This window comes from Strongylocentrotus purpuratus, unplaced genomic scaffold, assembly GCF_000002235.5.
Source record: "Strongylocentrotus purpuratus isolate Spur 01 unplaced genomic scaffold, Spur_5.0 spur5_scaffold_13, whole genome shotgun sequence".
Taxonomy (NCBI): Eukaryota; Metazoa; Echinodermata; class Echinoidea; order Camarodonta; family Strongylocentrotidae; genus Strongylocentrotus; species Strongylocentrotus purpuratus.
In genome coordinates, this window is record NW_022145598.1 from 13,335,317 (window position 1) to 13,354,081 (window position 18,765).

The following is an 18,765-nucleotide window of genomic DNA, read 5'->3' on the forward strand; positions in this document are numbered from 1 at the left end:
GGTCGGAATGAGACTTTGCAATAAAGTCATAAGAAGCCTCTTACGGTTCTTAAGAAACTGCATTGTTTATTGCAATCAATAATATTATGCCCATTTTTCCTGAAACCATAGATACAGCCGTGAGGCCAGCAATGGTATAAAAACCCTACTTGCTTCATAAATACGAAAGCTGGAACTGACCTTCTGGTATATTTGATTGATTTTGATATACATATTATACAATATTTCACTTGCTGATCCATTATGACTTAAGTGCCTGCGAGAATATTGTCAAAACTAGCACATGTATACATTCAATTCAGAAACCAAGCATTGGAAATCAGTTTTATCGCTAATTTGGTTTTAACAAACAGCTCAGTGTACTTGTGGAATACGATCATAACGGCTCCTCTCACGATGGATTCCTTGACGCAAACACTCTTGATCTTGATGGTAATCTTTGTGGGAGGTATCGTGCAGAAGGTAAGAGTGGACGTGCCTCTTATTTCACCACAGCCAGACTATAGATGCCCAGTCCAGGATCGTCACATCGCTAAGTGCGGTTATCTCAATCTTACCTCAGTTCCCCAGGACCTTCCACATGACCTAGATGTCTTATCTATCTATCATAACCATTTAACAGAACTTGGAAACTGGTCTTTCATGAGTTACAACCAACTCAAAAAATTGAACGCTGGGCATAACATCATTGCTTTCATTGACGGTGACACATTCAAACCTCTACCACAATTGCAGGTCTTGGATTTAGATCATAACCTGATTACTTTTCTACCCATCTATTATCTTCAGAAGAATGCTCTTTTATATATAATAAATCTATCGCACAACAAGATAAGTAACATCTCTGGCTCTTTGGTGAGTACTCAGAATGGTGGAAACTTTTATGGATGGCGGAATATGGCGGTAGTAGATCTATCCTTCAACAAACTTACATCTATAAAGGAGGGCGACTTTTTACCTTGGAGAAATTGCTCTGTACGTAAGTTCAATGTAAATGATAACAATGTGACGTTTCTTGAACCTAAGGCGTTTGGGAATCTGCCCACAGTAATAGGTACTCTGAACATGAACAATATCAAGTTAGCTACCTTCGACGTCGGGTTGTTCATGGGCCCTGTTGAAATCGATAGACTTCTGATGGATTCTTCAGGCATAAAGTACATTCATCCAGTGAACACAACGTTGGTACAAAAAGGAAATGTGCCACTGATTAAAGAACTTACATTAAGTTTTAACATCTTAAGTAACATTCCTAGGTATGCTCTTCGTGGTTTTGAAAAACTGCAAGTCCTAAACCTTCAAGGGAATCGTATATCGAGCATCAATAATGAATCTTTTTGTGGCTTACATGCACTGGTAGCCCTCAGTTTGTTTTATAATAAAATAAATTCACTTCCCCGCGCCTCGTTCGCTTGCGCCTCGAATCTCACGAACATTGATTTGTCACGTAATAACCTCGCGACATTGGATCCCCAATGGTTTGACAGATCCTGGTTTCTCCGCAGCCTGGTGGTAGATCAAAGTGGCATCCGTCGCATCGCGGTCGGACCATGGAAGGCAACTAATCTCCAGACTCTTGTTCTTACAAACAACGATCTCCATTCTCTTTCTCATGACACCTTCAATGGCTTGGCAAATTTGAAAACACTTATTGTTTCAGGCAATTTCAATCTTTTTCAAATGTCAGAGGACGCCCTCACATCAGTTGGTTCCTTAGAATCCCTCGTCATGACGGATTTGAGACAATTTACTATGAAAGGTTCGTTTAGAAATATGCAACAACTACTTTATCTGGATATGTCATATAGCCTGTTGAAAATGTCATCAATTGACCAGTTCACGAATACATCTGCGCTAAGGGTTCTCAATATGTCGGGATCACATCTCAAAGCTGAGTATTTAGTTGATATACAGACAGGGACATCGTTGTTTTCAGGCTTGGTCTCATTGCATATCCTTAAACTACGGAAAAATTCTTTAGATAACCTACACAATATTCCTGGCATATTCACCCCGCTTGGTAGTCTTGTTGAGCTAGACTTAACAAGTTGTCGTATACTACAAGTTGCGTCAGGAACATTTGCAAACTTAACGACCCTGCTAGTGCTTCGTCTGCCTCAAAATCAATTAACCAGCATTTCCAAGGACGCTTTTCATGGATTGTCCAATTTACAGGTGTTGCAGCTGCAGTATAATTCAATTACATTCATCGACCAAGAGCTATTTTGGGGCACAAATGAACTTGTACAGTTGTACTTACAGAACAATCATATTTCGACCGTAGCCTCCAACACTTTCATGCCGTCAAGTTTGATTAGATTAAATATTGCAAAAAATCCCTTATCATGCGATTGCGAACTCACCTGGTTCAGACAATGGTTAAACGAGGTTGAAGGAAAAATAAATTTCGATCCAGAAAATGAAACCCTATGCTCTAGCAGTTCCTTAAAACCGTTGGTCAATCAAATAATTTGGTCGTTCCATCCGTTTGAATATTGTAGGATCAATGCCATGATAATCGTTTCCGCATGTTTTGCGCCGATTTTAGTTTTAACCCTCGGTATACTCGTGTATCTGAACCGATGGTGGATAAACTATAAGTTGTATCTCCTCAAGTTGGCTATCGTTGGTTACCATGAGATCACTGAAGATCGAAATCCGGAGGACTATGAATACCAACTCAACATCATGTTCCATGATGACGATGAATGGTGGGTAAATGACTGTATGAAACCTTTTCTGGAGCAGAGGATGCCTCATCTGGAGCGCGTCATATTTGGCGATGCCGATCTTCACCCAGGATTGTTCTACTTGAACGCCATCTATGACGTCATCGAAAACAGCCACAAGACAATATTGTTGCTTAGCAACCAGTCTGTAGATGATGCCTGGTACATGACCAAGCTCCGTATGGCAGTGGAACACATGAATGACACCAAGTTGGAGAAGGTCATCCTGATTTTCCTTGAAGACATCGATGATGACCATCTACCGTACCTTGTTAGGCTCTTGCTGAGTCGGAACAAGCCTTATTTGCTGTGGTCAGAGGATGAAGAAGGTCAAGAGGTCTTCTGGGCAAAGGTCCAGAAGAGCATGAGATCAAACCGGCAAATGAACAATGTTATACCCGTTTAAGAAGAAGGTTGAGTTCTGGTCCTTAGATTACATTGTGAATTAAACTTTCTGGAAGCAATTAGCATGATTTAAAAAGGTTGATCATAATTATACGAGGTAACACACACTTTGTGCGCTCATGGCTGGTGCTTTGTTGTAAATGTTGTACACTCACATACAGGTGTTTATAATCTTTTTCTTGAATATATTTGTTTTCCCGTTAATGTTGTTTTTGTAAATTTTTCTAATTTCTCGATATATATTTCATGGTTGGTGCCCCCAATAACAAGTTTGTATTAAACTTATTTTGGGGCTTCTAGTTCTAACCCCATGTTTTTATATTTCCATTAATTATTGTATATGTATTTTTATGGTTGAAATACAAAGAATTGCATTGAATTGAAGAGCAACCCTTCTCGGGGTACAATTCTACGGAGATTTTCTTCCAAAATAACTTTGAAAAACTGAACAGGTTGCAATTTTTTCTCATCTTTGCCCAAAACTCAACCTTCTCTTGCAAACGCATGGTGGTGTGACCATAGTTCGCGCGTGAACTTTATTCGTGGACAGTTCCATATCTCAAAATATTCGGTAAGATCTCAAAATTCTGATATCACCAATGAAATGAAAAACATATACTTACCTTATAATGAAATTGGGTTTAAAAAATATAGATACTGACGAAAAATCCTCAAATGTTGCAGTCTTTTGTGTCCGTTCCGAAAAAAAGGAACTTACAGACAAGGGTCTGGAAATCTTCATTTTGAGAGACGATGTCATCAAAATTGTTAGTAAACAGTAATACCCACTGATTGCATGATATGTTGATTTGCAATTTATGCAATTACCTTATCTTTGATTAATCGCTTGTTTTGTCAAAGCACTTGAGTACACTCTCGTGTGCTAATTAAGGTCTCTTTGTTTTTATGATCTTTTCTTTAGTTGTAGCGCATTCATATTCGATATCTAATTTTGAGATCGCGAAATCGCAGGAATTCTTTGGACGATAAATTTTCTAATCGCACCTATTTGTAGTTTAATATTTGAACGTTCGTTTTTACTAATTGATCCTAATAATTTTGTGTGTAATATGAGAAATTGTGGATCGAATATAGTATTCGTTTGATTAAAATGTAAACTAACTTTGGACACCCCATCCTACTTCCCTTGCCATGTGCCTGTGATAGGGAAAGTTTGTGTAGGCCAACTGCTGATTAACATTGAAATGTCTTCTTGAAGTTTTGACTTCCAAAAGGTGTTATTCACTTATGAATTTCGAGTTTCATCTTCTAATTTAACAGTTTCCTGCATGAAATATGCGCTTGTAACTAAATTTAGTCCGTCTATCTTACTATCTTTTCCTATGTTGCTTTATGATTTTTGTATCGGTAACATTGGAAATATTTCTATCTCAGACTAAAACATTTTATATAATTTGGACAGTGGGACATGGAAGAGACTGGATTTCCAACGGTTGTGTAATGTGGCTGGGTTCGGAAAGGGAGATTGTGGAGTTTGGGAAGTTGTTGGTATGTAGAGGGAGGGTGGATGGGTAACATTGTATGTGTGTCTGTCCATTTGAATGTGTGTGTGTGTGTGTGTGTGTGCGTGTGCGTTTGTGTGTGTGTGTGCGTGTGTATGTAGGGAGGCTCTTTTTGAAATATTATTCATTCATTGCACAACATATTATATTGTTATAAATGAGTAATAACTTCCAACTGTACATTATTATATTTCTGTACTAATTAGGAACTAAGCGTGTTTTTTGTAATAATATGATATGGAGATGTAAAAATGGGAATGTGCGATTTTGTTATCGTATATTTCATTCATGCTAAAGTAATGTACATGTAACTTAAATATCTGGTAGTATTATGAAAAATTATGTATATATTATCTTTCTGTTGTTATTTTTTTTTAATTGAATGAACAGTGAAAAAAAGTAAATAAAATAATTTTAAAAAGCAACAAAAAGCAAACAAACAAAAAGAAATCAGAAAAATGATTTATGTTCTTACTTTAATGCAATGACAATTTACGATTCGTCCCCTTTACCTCCTGAAGTAACGAAATATATTGTCTTTATCTAAAATACTTAAAAAGACTGAATGAATTAGATGTATAAGGTGTAAGCATTGAAATAATGATTTCATTGATAGTACAATTGTCAAGATCAGTGTGAAATTTATAGCAAAACATTTCGTATGGATAAATTACTATGACAATGATAAAGTTCAAGGAAAACACGATCTCAAAGAACTTTCGAGAACAAAAATCAACCTAAGCCAATTTTAATAGCTATGTTTTTCACCGATTTAAATTAATGTGCACACATTATACAGTGCCGCAACACCTAATCCGATCATTTCTATGGGATATCAAATGATACTCAAGGTAATTAACCTGCTCCCAGAATACGTTCATAATAGGGTGATCAGCATTATCAGTTATAGAAAATGGTAATAAGTTCAACCAATTTTATCAAGAACTGAGATTTTAATTCAAATACGAAAGGAATAAGTTACACTGTTATGGTATCGAAAACTCTAGGAAGTTTCCTTGTAATGTTCAAAACATCTCTTCATTAATTGTACTCCTAATAACAAGTCATATCGAAACGTGCAGTATTGCCATTAAGTTTACACATGAACCGCGGTACAAACGTTTAGCTTGACAAAACTCATAACAGCATCTACAATGATTGAATGTTACCATGGTTACTTTGTCATTGTGTCACTTATCAGAAGGTTTTTATTTCTGATAAATCACACGTAGTTTAATACAAACCATAGGATTATGCTTCAAATGTTTGAGCTTGTCAGTAATTTCACGTTTTTTGTTTTCTGTTTGTGCAACCAAAAAAAAGTGTAGTTCTAAGTATTCTAACGTAGTTTACGATATATTACCATTATAATGAAGAATGTTGTTACCATAATATAATAATGCTGTTTCTAGAATGTAAATCTTAATATCTGACCATTAGATTAGATAAATTCTCACAGAAACTAGATTTGAAATCCCTGCACACATTGTACTGTACAATATAATACTAAAAAACTTCATCTCTCCTCTCTATTTCAAATGTATAGTAATGAATATTATGATATGAAAACTCATGAATATGGTAATCTTCACTTGCATATGTTCTCTATTTTGTCCGTCGCTTTAGATGTTGTATCATCACTCTAATTGAGTAATTAAACACCGAAAAGGTGGTAAAGCTAGACAAATTTCTTTAATTTTCTTTTGTTGTTGACGGATTGAATGTGTGCTATATCATTTATCCTTGAAATCACGTAGATGCCCTGGACCATACATATATCTCAATAAATGGGTCTTAATTGAAAGTTGTAGAGGTTCTGTTCTATGAAGCTTGTGTTCATATTATTGTCATGGATGTGTGATTGCCTAATCCTACACAACATTCCAAAGGTCAATACTCTACAACACCCTCGGAATATTTCAAATATTACAAACAGGAATGAGATCAAACCACAGTGCATTCTAATTTACATCTATATTAAATACTCATCTACTTTTATCCACTAAAACCAAATATTTCTATGTACTGTGCAAGTTCTTCAATAATATACTATTTTTTTTTAATAGTTTTGTACACATATATGCTGTGTATGATTATAATAATACGAATTGCTAGGGTTTGTATAGTAGTAGTACATATATATACTTATATATGTTTAATATATACATATATATGTATAGTAAAAGAAACGGATTTTATGATGTTTAACCATCGTATCTGATAAGCTATATACGTAACATTTATTTGCACATGCCCCAATATAGATATATAATATCGCTTGATGCGATTGTACTCCAGCACCCGCTTCACAAATCTTAGACGATATTATACTGTCCGGCATTATAAACAAGTCATATCGGTACCTAAATTATAATCCCCAAGCCAGCTTATGAATAGCTCACAGTAGTAAACCATGTACTCCCAAACCCTCACATGGGAATGATATGGCATCAAGGTAGATGTAAACGGAAACACCGCCACTTCATCAGGCAGTGAGTGTTGTGATATGCATGTACCTACAATAGTGGTCATTTATCTACCTGTCTAAAGTGGCCACCTTTATTATTGGCTCCTTCTCTAGAGCTTGTAGCGCCTGTGATGTTATGAGAGTACAAAAGTTACTAGTCTGGGCTATTCATATTAAAGGTGGCTTAGTAATTATGATCTTGGTAACGTTAAAAATTTGTTCTTCTTCTTCATAATACGGTACAGCTATAATACTGTGTTAACTTGGTGAATGGAATGACTCCAGCCGGTCTTTAGGTGGTGGTGGGGGCTGGGGTAGGTGCAGCATCGGCGTTGATGATACCAATGAGAACATTCTTGTAGTCTCCACTGGTATCGTCTTCGACCATGGCGGCCAGGGTGGTGGTGGGGTATTTCTCTTTGAACATTTTCTTGATGGAAGCCAGGTCGATCTAGGCCAGAGAGAGAGAGAGAGAACGCCAAAGATATATTCAAAAGGAAAACAAAATAAATTCAAGGGAAGAAAATAAAGTGTCCTTTTTATATCATAAACGAGGTATTGGTGGTTCCTAATCTAGATTCTTATTGAACCGATTCAGGCGCGTACGCAGGATTTTTTCGAGGGGGGGGGGGGGGTTAAAACTTGAAAAAATTCGCAACCACTCGGCCGTCCGCTGAAAAAGCGGGGGTGGGGGGGGGGAGGGGTAAGAGGACATATTTTTGTTGGTTTTTTGGTCCCAAAAATTTCGCAACGACTCAGCCGGTCGCTGAATAAGCAGGGGAGAGGGGGATTAGGGGGGGGGGGGGGGGGGTAAGATCACATTTTTTTATTTCTGCATTTTCAAAATGAAAAATAATCATATACATAAAGTAACAAATATTTCTTCATTTTACATAATTATACATTTGTAAGTAAATTGAATAAGATGCATACAAACACAAATATAATTTCAATGAAAAAAAGATAAATTACAGAAAAAGCAGGAGACCGCCATCATGAGCGGTTTTTTATTTCTGCATTTTCAAAATGAAAAATAATCATATACATAAAGTAACAAATATTTCTTCATTTTACATAATAACATTTTTAAGTAAATTGAATGAGATGCATACAAACACAAATATAATTTCAATGAAAAAAAGATAGATTACAGAAAATGCAGGCGACCGCCATCATGAGCGGTAAGCTTGAAATCGATGGCGGCCTTGTGTGTGTGTGTCTTAAAATCTGAGAATTAGGCCGATCAATATTTCGTTTTGTTAAGGGGGGGGGGGGGGTAAGGTCAACTTTTTAGGTCACCTAGTACCACAATTATTATTTTTTTTGTTAAAAACAAAACAGTGGGGGGGGGGGTCTCCAAAACACATACATAAAAAGTTAAGGGGGTTCGACCCCCAGCCCCCACCCCCCCCCCCCCCCCCCCGTACGCGCCTGACCCGATTATCACTGAATTCTCTCCCACTATAGGCTTAAGACATGGACCACTCGGTTGCAGTGCGCAGTGGTTTGAAATAAGGTGAAATATATGCTCTGCTTGTATTTTAAATTTTATTGTGGCGAAGCCAAGGACGGGAAGGAACAAATTGTCCGATGTCCCACTTGCCCTAATAAATTTATTTAGACCAATTTAAAAAATGAATGCAAGAGGGAGATAGAAAGAGAGAGAAGTAGAGAATGCTAAAGAGAGAGAGAGAGAGAGAGATGGGGAGGGAGAGGGAAGGGAGATAGAGATAGGAGAGAGAGATATATATATATATATATATATATATATATATATATATATATATATATATATATAATAGAGAGAGAGAGAGAGAGAGAGAGAGATAAAGAAAGGGTAAGGACGAATTTTTTTTTTTTTTCTGATTTAAATATTTGTCCCTCCTGTATGACCAACTTACCTCTGATCTGCCTACGACGATGCGAATGAGTTTGTCATCGTCGGTACCTAGTCCCTTCATGGCCCAGTACAGCGAGTCAACGTAGAACCCAAGAGGTTGGCACATGCTCTTGACTGTGAATATGATCATATGGGAGGAGATGAAATTAGTCACGGTTACGTTACATTCAATTTCCAGTTTAATTACTTACAGTACTAAGTACAAAGTAAAGTACATAGAGGAAATGCCATTAATTATTCGTATGCAGCCCCCGGTTTAGTTGCAAAACATGCCGGAATACCTCAATTAATTATCTACGTTTTGATATCAAATTCCCATGAGATTAGGATTAATTAACATCACAATTTCGTAAAATATTGTTTTTTGTGATTTTCATAAAGGGATAAAGGAATAATGTAAAACAAGAAAGATAGAAAGAAGATACAGAGAGAGAAAGACACAAAGAATAAGAAGAAAAAGAAAGAGGAACAGAGGAGAAGGTGGAGAAGGAGAAGGCTAAAAAATGAGGAAGGAGGAGGAGAAGAAGAAGGAAAAGAAGCAGAAAAAGAAGAAGGAGAAGAAGAAGGGGGAACGGAGGAGAAGGGGTAGCGGAGCAGAAGGAGGCGGCTAACAAAGGAGAAGGTGAGGAAGGAGGAGGAGGAGGAGGAGGAGGAGGAAAAGAATAAAAAGAAGAAGAAGAAGACGACGACGACGACGACTAAATTTAGAACTTACAAATAACAGTGAAGGCAGCTTTCTGAGTTTCATCCATTTTGCTATCCTGCATAACTTTCTCCAAACTCAGATTGTTGGCCTGAAATTGCTGCAAACAAAATCCATTAGAAAGCAATCAGATATCCATATTATAATGTTTACATCTTTATATGGGAAGTCCCAACGGTAATACTACACCTTTAACGGCACATAATAGCTCCGCAGTCAGTATTGTGTCATAAACAATTTCCAACGTTATTTCTGTACATCGCTTAATTTTCACGAAACATAATTGTGATATGTGCTATATAAATATGTTGGATTATAAAAGTTTTTAAAAAAAAAGATTTTTATCCCTGACCAAGGGAAATTGAAGGTGATTGGATCTTTTTTTTTCAATATAAAAAAATATGACGGCAAAAAACGTACAGAAAGAAAGAAATAATAAATGGAAAATAAAGAATAAAGGATGAAGATTCTGAAGAAAACAAGAAGTAATCAGTGCCTAAATATGTCAGAACGCAAATTGATGGTGATTGGATTTTTGTTATTAAATAAAAAATCTAAAGACAAAAAACGTACAGAAAGAAAGAAATAATAAATAAAGAATAAATAATTAAGAATAAAGATTCTGACGAAAACAAGAGGTGATCAGTACCTAAATATGTCAGAACGCACGCATCATCACACGCACACAGGCACATGCGTGCGCACACCTAGTCCAGAATCTGACCAATTTTACTTTTTCATGATATCCTCCAAACTTGCTGCAGGCCGAAGATGACGTGTATGGCGCACCATTTGTCAAATAATTCAGATAATCTGTTATGTTAATCTGAATCATTGGAGTTTTCTCGATAAACTAAGTTTGTCTCAATAAACACTGTTTATCAGTTGATAAACATAGTTTATCGCTCGCCATTTGCCCAATAATTTCGAAAAAAAACTGTTTATTAGCGATAAACAATGCTTAACCGAATTAAAGGCCAAATGGCGCACCATACACGTGATCCCCGAATTTCTACGCCAGTCGAAATTGAGCTGGGCGTACCATTTATGCATACGGATTCGTTGATCACGCCATCTTCGGCTTGCAGCAGGTAGGGGATGGGAGAGATCACCATCGCGAAATTAAATAAAACCGTCCAGATTCTGGACTAAACACACGTCCATGTAGCCAAACCCTCGTAAAACATTAGATTATCAAAACAAAGTTTTATTCTACATACCGCGTCAGCTTGTGTGAACGTTTGTCGCAGCTGGGAAATACTCGCCCTCCCAAACAGTGTTTCGACACGCTCATTGGGCAGTTGCCAATCCTCGGGCTTCGTCTGAACATTTGACAAACAAAATCACGATATAATAATTATGCATATATAAGGCTACTGCTACAGCATGACTCATATAGCTTATGCACAACAGATTGAATACAAAAGCTAGAAAGAAAGTTTTAACATTGATGTAAATGTAAGAAATATCTTATTGCTTTGATGCAATTACGAGACAAACATTTTCCATAGTGTTTATATACTCAGCAGATTAGAGTATGTAGGTTTAAACTACAACAGTTTAAAACTATTGCCTTCTCGTAACATTGGACGTTTACGTATAACGAACAATACAATGTCTCTACCGTTAAATAAAAACAGACAATTAGTCATATCAGTTAATTCAATGCGAACCTTACTTTAATCTATTACATTTTTAACGAACGTTGTTTACTGAACCGTCGTCATCAAAGAATATTTTAGGGGGTCTACAAAAAGCTCTTCTCCATCTGAAAAGTAATAAATCACTTGTTTTAATTGAAAAAATAATAAATAACAAAAGTAATAAATCACTTTTTTTAATTCAAAAGAAAGCCGTGCTAATTTGAGGTGTGTAACATATTGAAATAAAGTTAGTACGAGTAGTATAATGATAATTTAAACAAAACTTTGTATTAAAATAAGAGCTTACTTTGAAAAAGAAATCGGCATCATCATTTGCGGCAGCAGTGTCTACGCGGATTGAAGACGAACGCTCTCCCTGAAAGTATAAGAAAAAGGTAGACATGAAAACATCTGTTATTAAGAAGAGAATGACAAATGACGTAATGCGAAAGTGATTTCTATAATCCATAATTGAATACAGGATATTGAAATTGCACTTGAGTTAATTTCATGAAAGTATTTGCGGTCTTGTTTGAAACCTCCCCCCCCCCCCCCAAAAAAAAAAAAAAAAATTGCCTCCAGAATCCTATCCCCTGACAAAGAAGAAATACCCGTTAGGACACCTACCCTAGGTAACACCCCCCCCCCCCTCCCCAACTACCCGCTTAACTTGCTTGTGGCTCGTTTAGATACGACGCGGTAGTAAACCGCCTCAAAAATTACACTACTTTTTTAATCTTTAACATGTAAATAAATGGCAACTGCGGGCAACAAAGTTCCTGCTCGAATTCGCTAAGCTTATTGTTATATCATAGGAAAAGTGAAGCATAAATAACACTTACGTCATTAACCCCCCCCCCCCCCCCCCCCCCCCCGTGATTGTAAAATCGAAAATTTGACTTCTTGAGGTAAATTCACTTTTCGGGTAATGTGAGGGCGCTTTTTCCACTAGTGCTATCGATAAATCCCATCATGTCTTCTTTTAGAAATAATTTCCGCTTTCTTGGTACTTTTTTGTATTTTTCCTTCAGATTTGATGGTAAAACGGTCTATCTTTGAGTTAGCCCATTGTCGGTAATATCTTTTGGAGGTAAACCGAGCTATCTTTTTCATAGTATGGCAATAGTGTTGATGGTCTAATTAGAAGATAGACAATTTTACCATAGTATGGCAATAATGTTTATGGATAGACCATTTTACCATTTTATGATGTGTAGTGGGAGTGTATTCATGTGCTGTGGTTAAACAGTCTACCTGCACAAAAATCTCATTTATTTTATAATTAAAACCCAAAATAAGCACAAAATTCTTCAGTCATCAGTGTTTAATATGCTTCTTCTTGTCCCATCGCTAAAAATGGATTATACCCATCTCCTAAAAAAGCTCTAACCTCTAAACTTGAAAGTCATTTTTCTCAGAACAGCGATTTTCGAGAAATTGTTAATAGAGGAAACTGTCCGGGGGGACTATTATCATTTTAAGGGTAGCTGCGTCTACTGTCCGGGGAGATTTTTTCCGGAGATAATCCGAAGGTGGTCGCCCTGATACACTAATGGAACATACCACTAAGATGTTTAAGATGACGTCCTTGAATGGTCCCGTATCGGACTTGCTTACATCTTCATGGAGGACCGTGGAGAAAGCTTAAAGAAAAGGAAGAAATAGCTGCATTCATTTGCTTGTCCAAACATAGTATGGTATTTTGTATTGAAACCTCTTGTCGTTTTATAAAAAATCTATAGCAAAAGTATTCAGGGATCGATAAGGAGTTAGCCTAAGTCTGAGACAAGAAGAAAATGTATGAAAACCTGGCAAACATATACAACAGCTGATATAAATATGGGCACAACGGGACCAATGACTAGATATTATTAACCCCAATCGCTCACGTCACGGTGGTTGTGTCACCTGGCCTACACAGGTGACTAACGTTTTCTATAAAATGTGTTTGCTATTGTTCGAATCCGTGAGAGCAGTGATTAACTACATGCATGTAATAACAACATGGCGTCCACCTCCAAATCAATTTGATACAAGTATATTAAATACTCAACACCAAACCAAATTGTGATTTGTATAAATCATAGTTTGTTGTAAAAGGTGTTTTCACATAAAAGTATAATCTTTGAAGAGCATTTTGATTCGTTATAATATGGTGTTATTTGATTTTCTTCTGCATTTTTATAAACATAAACAATTTTCGGTAACGTTTCAAACAAAAAATATTAGAAAGTAATTACTGACAATGTATCATAAGTAAGCAAATATAAATACCAAAATTACGGTAAAATAAGAAAAGATAAATTGTCAAAGTATCGTATTTCATCAAACTTTAGTAAATTATTTGCTTCCAATTGTTTACGTTGATGAATTCCTCTTAACAATTTTGAGCCCAAATATTATCATTCTTTAATCTTGCGCTTTACAAAATGTTGTGTTAATTTCATCCACGTGCCTGCAAATCTCAATATTAATTCTATTTTTGTATTGTTGAACTTGAGCTTAAAACTTACAAGTTAACTCTCATGTGATAGAAAGCAGGTGATAACAGTTGAGGAACACCTTAGAAACACCGGGAGATACACCTTAGTGTGTCGATGGCATAGAATCATGTAAACAAATGACATCAAATTAATGAACGGTTGATGAATTCTGACGTAGATGAGAACTAAAATACTGAAGTGGATCGGTCACTTTTACCACTGAAACATTGAGCAGGAAATAACAGAAGAAAAAAAAATTCCGAAAGGGACAATGAATGGCAATTTAATTCAATTACGAAAGAAACAATATGAAACTTACTCTCTTTGTATATAGCTGCAATTCCAAGAACGTCCTAGGGAAATATAACATATGAAGATGGTCTAAAATTGCTAAAATATATTATGATAACACAGGTTAACATCGGTAATGACCATTTCAGACTGATAATTATTGTAAACATCTGAGAAATGTACTGTACATGTATTTTTTTGAGATCCTGTACCCTTTGTTGGAGATTTGACAATAAATTATACTCTTTTCATTCCCTGTATTACTCTTGAAATTATTAATTTGTACTTACAACTAATGTACTGTACATGTTCTCTTCATGATGTACTAAGTGTATCATGTATTTAGCTCTACTAGAGCTTAAATCTGGGCCCTGTTTCATAAAACGGTATATCAATAACAAAGTTACATAACTGTAATAAGCTATTGAAATCGTGGCATTTTATTGGCTGAGAGAAATGTTGTCATAAGAATAAAACAGTTGTTATTGATAACAATTTTGTATTGAAAGAGGGCCCAGATAAAGTGAAATTTGTTGTCAGTTTAATTTCAGAACTTCCAAATACTTGGTAATGTATGGCTATAAATCCTCTCCGAGAGAGTTGGTAATGGGCACTAGGGCAACAGGTCATCGGCTCGGTTTGGAACCCGGAAGTTCTCGGTTACGAGACTCCTGCTCTACCACTGAGCCACTGCACCTCACTAGCACACCTTCATTACACAATAACAAAATTTGCCCCTAAATTTGGCTGCCTACGGTAGGGCAGTAGTCTCATTACCGAGAGCTCCGGGATTCCAAATCAAGTAGATGTACTGATGTCCTTTCGAATAAAGGCATTATATCTCATTACCGAGCCCCTCGGAGAGCATTTAAATCCATTAGTCCCCTGGATGCATACTTACAAGCATGCACGTACTTTCCTAGCAGTCAGGGGGGAAACAGCCATCAATCATCAAACACAGAATGACATTTGATATACCTTGATCCATTTAACACAGGAGGTTTACACTTACCGTTGCAGAGAGTGGGTAGATGATCTCGAGTAGACCGATTTCCATCTTATCACCACCACACTATGGAAATCAAAGAAGAATATTAAAAAAAAAAAAAACGTATCCAGCATTAATTATGGATTTGCACTTTAACAAGTTGCTGAAGAATAACAACTTTTATGATTCCATGGCAAAATGTTTATCTCAAGTTAATTCAACCATGTATGAGTACTATTTTTTTTATCTCAACAAAAAATACCGTGAAAGGAACAAAATTTATGAGAAACACTTGAATTTTGTTGCAGTACTCTTTGAACAAAATTGTGCTTATGTTTATATTTATTTATATTAATTCATTCAATTTAACTTTCTTCATTACAAAAAACTAAATTATCATAGATTGTTAATATCTTAAAGAAGTATTTGAATACTTAGTATTTGAATTTGTTTTTTGTTCCTTCATTGCTATTTCTGTTATGTCTAAAGCCACTTGTCCCCACTTTGCGGTACTGACTGGTGTCTCCATTAGTACAGGGGTATCGGTGAAGTGATGTAACTCACTTGGCACAGGTTGTTGAGGCATCGAGCAATCATGACTGCAGGTTCATCCATTAGAGCTTTGACAGTCTTGCGGTAGTCTCCGCTCAGTTCATCCTTCAGGCTATCGACAAGGTCCTTCGTGACACAAGTAAGAAGAACGGAACATGAGGAAAAGAGATAATGATAATGATTACAAATTATAGGCATTTCTATAACGCCGTCTATCTAGAAATTTTATTCCAAGGCGCATTAATTAATACCCCGGCTTTAGTCTAGCTGCCTTTACAGCGCTCCAACATTTCAAGGAATAAATTCCTGCCAGGTACCCATTTACCGCACCTGGGTCGAGTGTGGCAAATGAAGATTAATACCTTGCCAAAGGACAATTCGTGCCGTATCGGGGACCGAACCACGACCTTTGAATTTCAAGTCAAGTGCTTAAACGACTAGACAAAGACACTTCTACAGATTTTTTATAGTATTTGGTTCTGCATCATGTAAAATATATTTTACATGAAAGTATAAGTTCTTTAAAAAATATAATGAATTAAAGGTAAAGACCAGTTATGGTCATGCGATTGAATTGTGAAAGAAACGTTGTGGAATCGATCAGAAAAGGTTGATCATCTAGCATCTAGCATCTGCAAGGTTCTGGAATCATCAAAATGATAAGAAATTTGGCCCATTCTTCGTAAAGTTACAAGCACTATACACAGAAAGATGTATATGGGACTACCCTATATCTCTCACAGGACCATGAGAGAAACAAATTTACCAAATATATCAATTAGTAGGCGGTTTCCCGGCAATTTTTTTATCATCATGTATTAGTCAAAACATATTCTTTCACATGATTGGTAATGAGAGCTTCCATTTCATTTTTTTGAAATTGGGGCGTTACCAATACTGGTCTTTACCTTTAAGTCTAAATACGAAAGATAGTTCAAGACCGCTGGCTCACGAGTCAAATGGCCACAGTTTTACCCTTACATGTATATATGGTGACCCTCATGACCATTTGGGACGTTTCGGAGAAGGTAAGGTATTTAGTGGATGTACAAAAATTGTTGCATTTCTCATTGTTTAACCTACATGAACTTAATTTCTATTGAGTATTTTAAATTACTTGAAATCGCAAATATATCGCAAAATGTTTCCTTTTATTCCAAGAAACTAAAATTGTCTACCTTTCCCTAGGTTCTTATTACTTTGGAAAACGTGAGCATCCAGATGATACTGCAGTTGCCAATAAATTCAATAAACCAGGGGGTGTTTCACAAAGATCCTAAGTTGCACTTAAATATTATGGAGAGCCATTTGTAGCCTTAAAATAAAATATGTTCAAAAGCAAAAATTCAAGTATTTTAGACTTTTTATTAAAACATGAAATGTCCTTAAAAATAGAATATATGAATGATTCAAATCAACATTTTATGCCTCTTAAAATAACTTTTATAAAATATTTTCAAAGATGCTAAGAGCTTTCCATAATTGTTAAGTCCAACTAAGAGATAAGTTCAAGTTAGGATCTTTGTGAAACACCCCCAGGGATTTATCGCAGATCTCCTTTGTAGCTCCTTTATAATGCCTTAGTCAAACCAACGAAACCGACACCAGACCACCCCCCCCCAAAAAAAAACACAACAACAACAAACAAACAAACAAACAAAAAATAACAAACAAAAATAACAAACAAAAAATAACAAAAAAATACCCCAAAAAATACAAATACAAATAAATAAATAAATAAATAAATCATTACCCCGAATGGGCAAGAGCTTGTCGGTTTTGGAGTTGGTTTGGCGGTGCGACTATAAAGGTATGAGACATATGAATATGAAATATTAAAATATATTACAAACCTGCGTGTATTTGGTCTTGAAGGCTTCCTTAATCTCTTGTCGCTGATTGTTTGATCTCTTGGTGAGAATAGCATTGATGGCGTCCTCATCCGTACCTTCGGTCATGAAAAAGTGGATAAACACAATTTCAAATTTTGCAGAAATTAACCAGGGGTACTATTACAAAAGGGGCAGGGAGTGATATTTATTTCATGTCCTTATATTTGGCCTTTTATTTCATTTAGCCTATTATATATCTTTGTTGGCAAAATTGTCGGTCCCGTTCGTCTGTTTGAAGAAGAAAAAATGAAACCTCTGTCTCCAAAACGAAACAAAAAACAATATGATTGGTTTTTATCCCACAGAATGTTAAATTTGGAATCTTCCGATCTTCCATCTTCTTTCTCTTTTCTACAACTTGTAACTCCATAATCCTTTTCCCGACACCCCTTTTCACAAAATGACCCTGTGACACCGCTTAGGACATCGCCAAACATATCACATATTGAAGAAGATAAAATGAGAATGTCTTACCGAAACCGGCCATAGCTTCATAGAGTGCCGTAGCGTCAGCATCCTTATCGAAAGGGACAGCTGGTTTTACAGTTCCCTGGAGAAAAAAAGGTTGCATGATACAAGCTCGGTGAAAATATCCCTGCGGTCAAGTTTTAGTTCAATTTTATTCCATTCTAATAAAAGCATATGCTCATGTAATTTTTTTTTTAAAGCACAGATGCAAATCATTATACATATAACAAAGGTTACTATAAAAGACCAAGGCGGTATGTCGAGATAGTCCCTTTATGAAAAAAAAACTGAAAGTGCTGAAAAGCAAGAGGAAAATAATAATATATAATCTTACCCTTGCCGAATTCTTAGTTTCAACCTTTAACTAAACATTTCAGCTGACCTATACGGTATAGCGCCCTAAAGCTAAATCTAAGGTAGATGCAACACTGACGATTTCTCCGTTTTTCAGCGAAGCATGTGTTGGAGCCTCCCCCCCCCCCTACCAACAAAAAAGAAAGAAAGAAAGAAATATGACTGATAAATGTAAACAAATATATTTAAAAAAGGAGACATATGAGAGCAGAAATGGGAGTAGGTGGGAAAGAAGTGGGAGAGAGAAAAATAAGATAACGAGAGAAAGAGGGAGAGGGGGTTAAATGAAAGTTTGGGAGTCATTAAATGACATAAAATAAACATAATGAAATAGTAATAAAAACCATAAACGTAGAAGTGATAGAGA

At 36.1% G+C, this 18,765-nt stretch overlaps 2 protein-coding genes across 2 annotated transcripts; one reads left to right on the forward strand and one right to left on the reverse strand.

The window, feature by feature from the left end:
* Window positions 1-1,147: 1,147 nt before the first annotated feature.
* LOC115923190 (toll-like receptor 4) lies at window positions 1,148-3,135 on the forward strand. The gene has a single exon (XM_030983534.1). The coding sequence runs from the start codon at window positions 1,681-1,683 to the stop codon at window positions 3,133-3,135; it is 1,455 nt and encodes a 484-aa protein (XP_030839394.1). The 5' UTR covers window positions 1,148-1,680.
* Window positions 3,136-7,385: 4,250 nt separating this feature from the next.
* LOC115923191 (annexin A5-like) lies at window positions 7,386-18,147 on the reverse strand. The gene is made up of 11 exons (XM_030983535.1): window positions 18,051-18,147; window positions 17,538-17,632; window positions 15,697-15,810; window positions 15,157-15,216; window positions 14,173-14,206; window positions 12,934-13,013; window positions 11,678-11,746; window positions 10,948-11,049; window positions 9,740-9,818; window positions 9,026-9,138; window positions 7,386-7,575 (listed from the first exon to the last, which is right to left on the reverse strand). The coding sequence occupies exons 1-11, from the start codon at window positions 18,145-18,147 to the stop codon at window positions 7,417-7,419; spliced, it is 1,002 nt and encodes a 333-aa protein (XP_030839395.1). The 3' UTR covers window positions 7,386-7,416.
* Window positions 18,148-18,765: the final 618 nt, after the last annotated feature.

Excerpts from the sequence above, each read along its gene's own strand:
- LOC115923191 (XM_030983535.1), bottom strand. The coding sequence starts at position 18,147 with ATGCAACCTTTTTTTCTCCAGGGAACTGTAAAACCAGCTGTCCCTTTC. Across the intron at positions 15,217-15,696 it reads GCCTCAACAACCTGTGCCAA|TGTGGTGGTGATAAGATGGA; the intron begins GTGAGTTACATC and ends TGATTTCCATAG. Across the intron at positions 11,747-12,933 it reads TCATCTTAAACATCTTAGTG|GGAGAGCGTTCGTCTTCAAT; the intron begins GTATGTTCCATT and ends TTATACTTTCAG.
- LOC115923190 (XM_030983534.1), top strand. The coding sequence starts at position 1,681 with ATGTCAGAGGACGCCCTCACATCAGTTGGTTCCTTAGAATCCCTCGTC.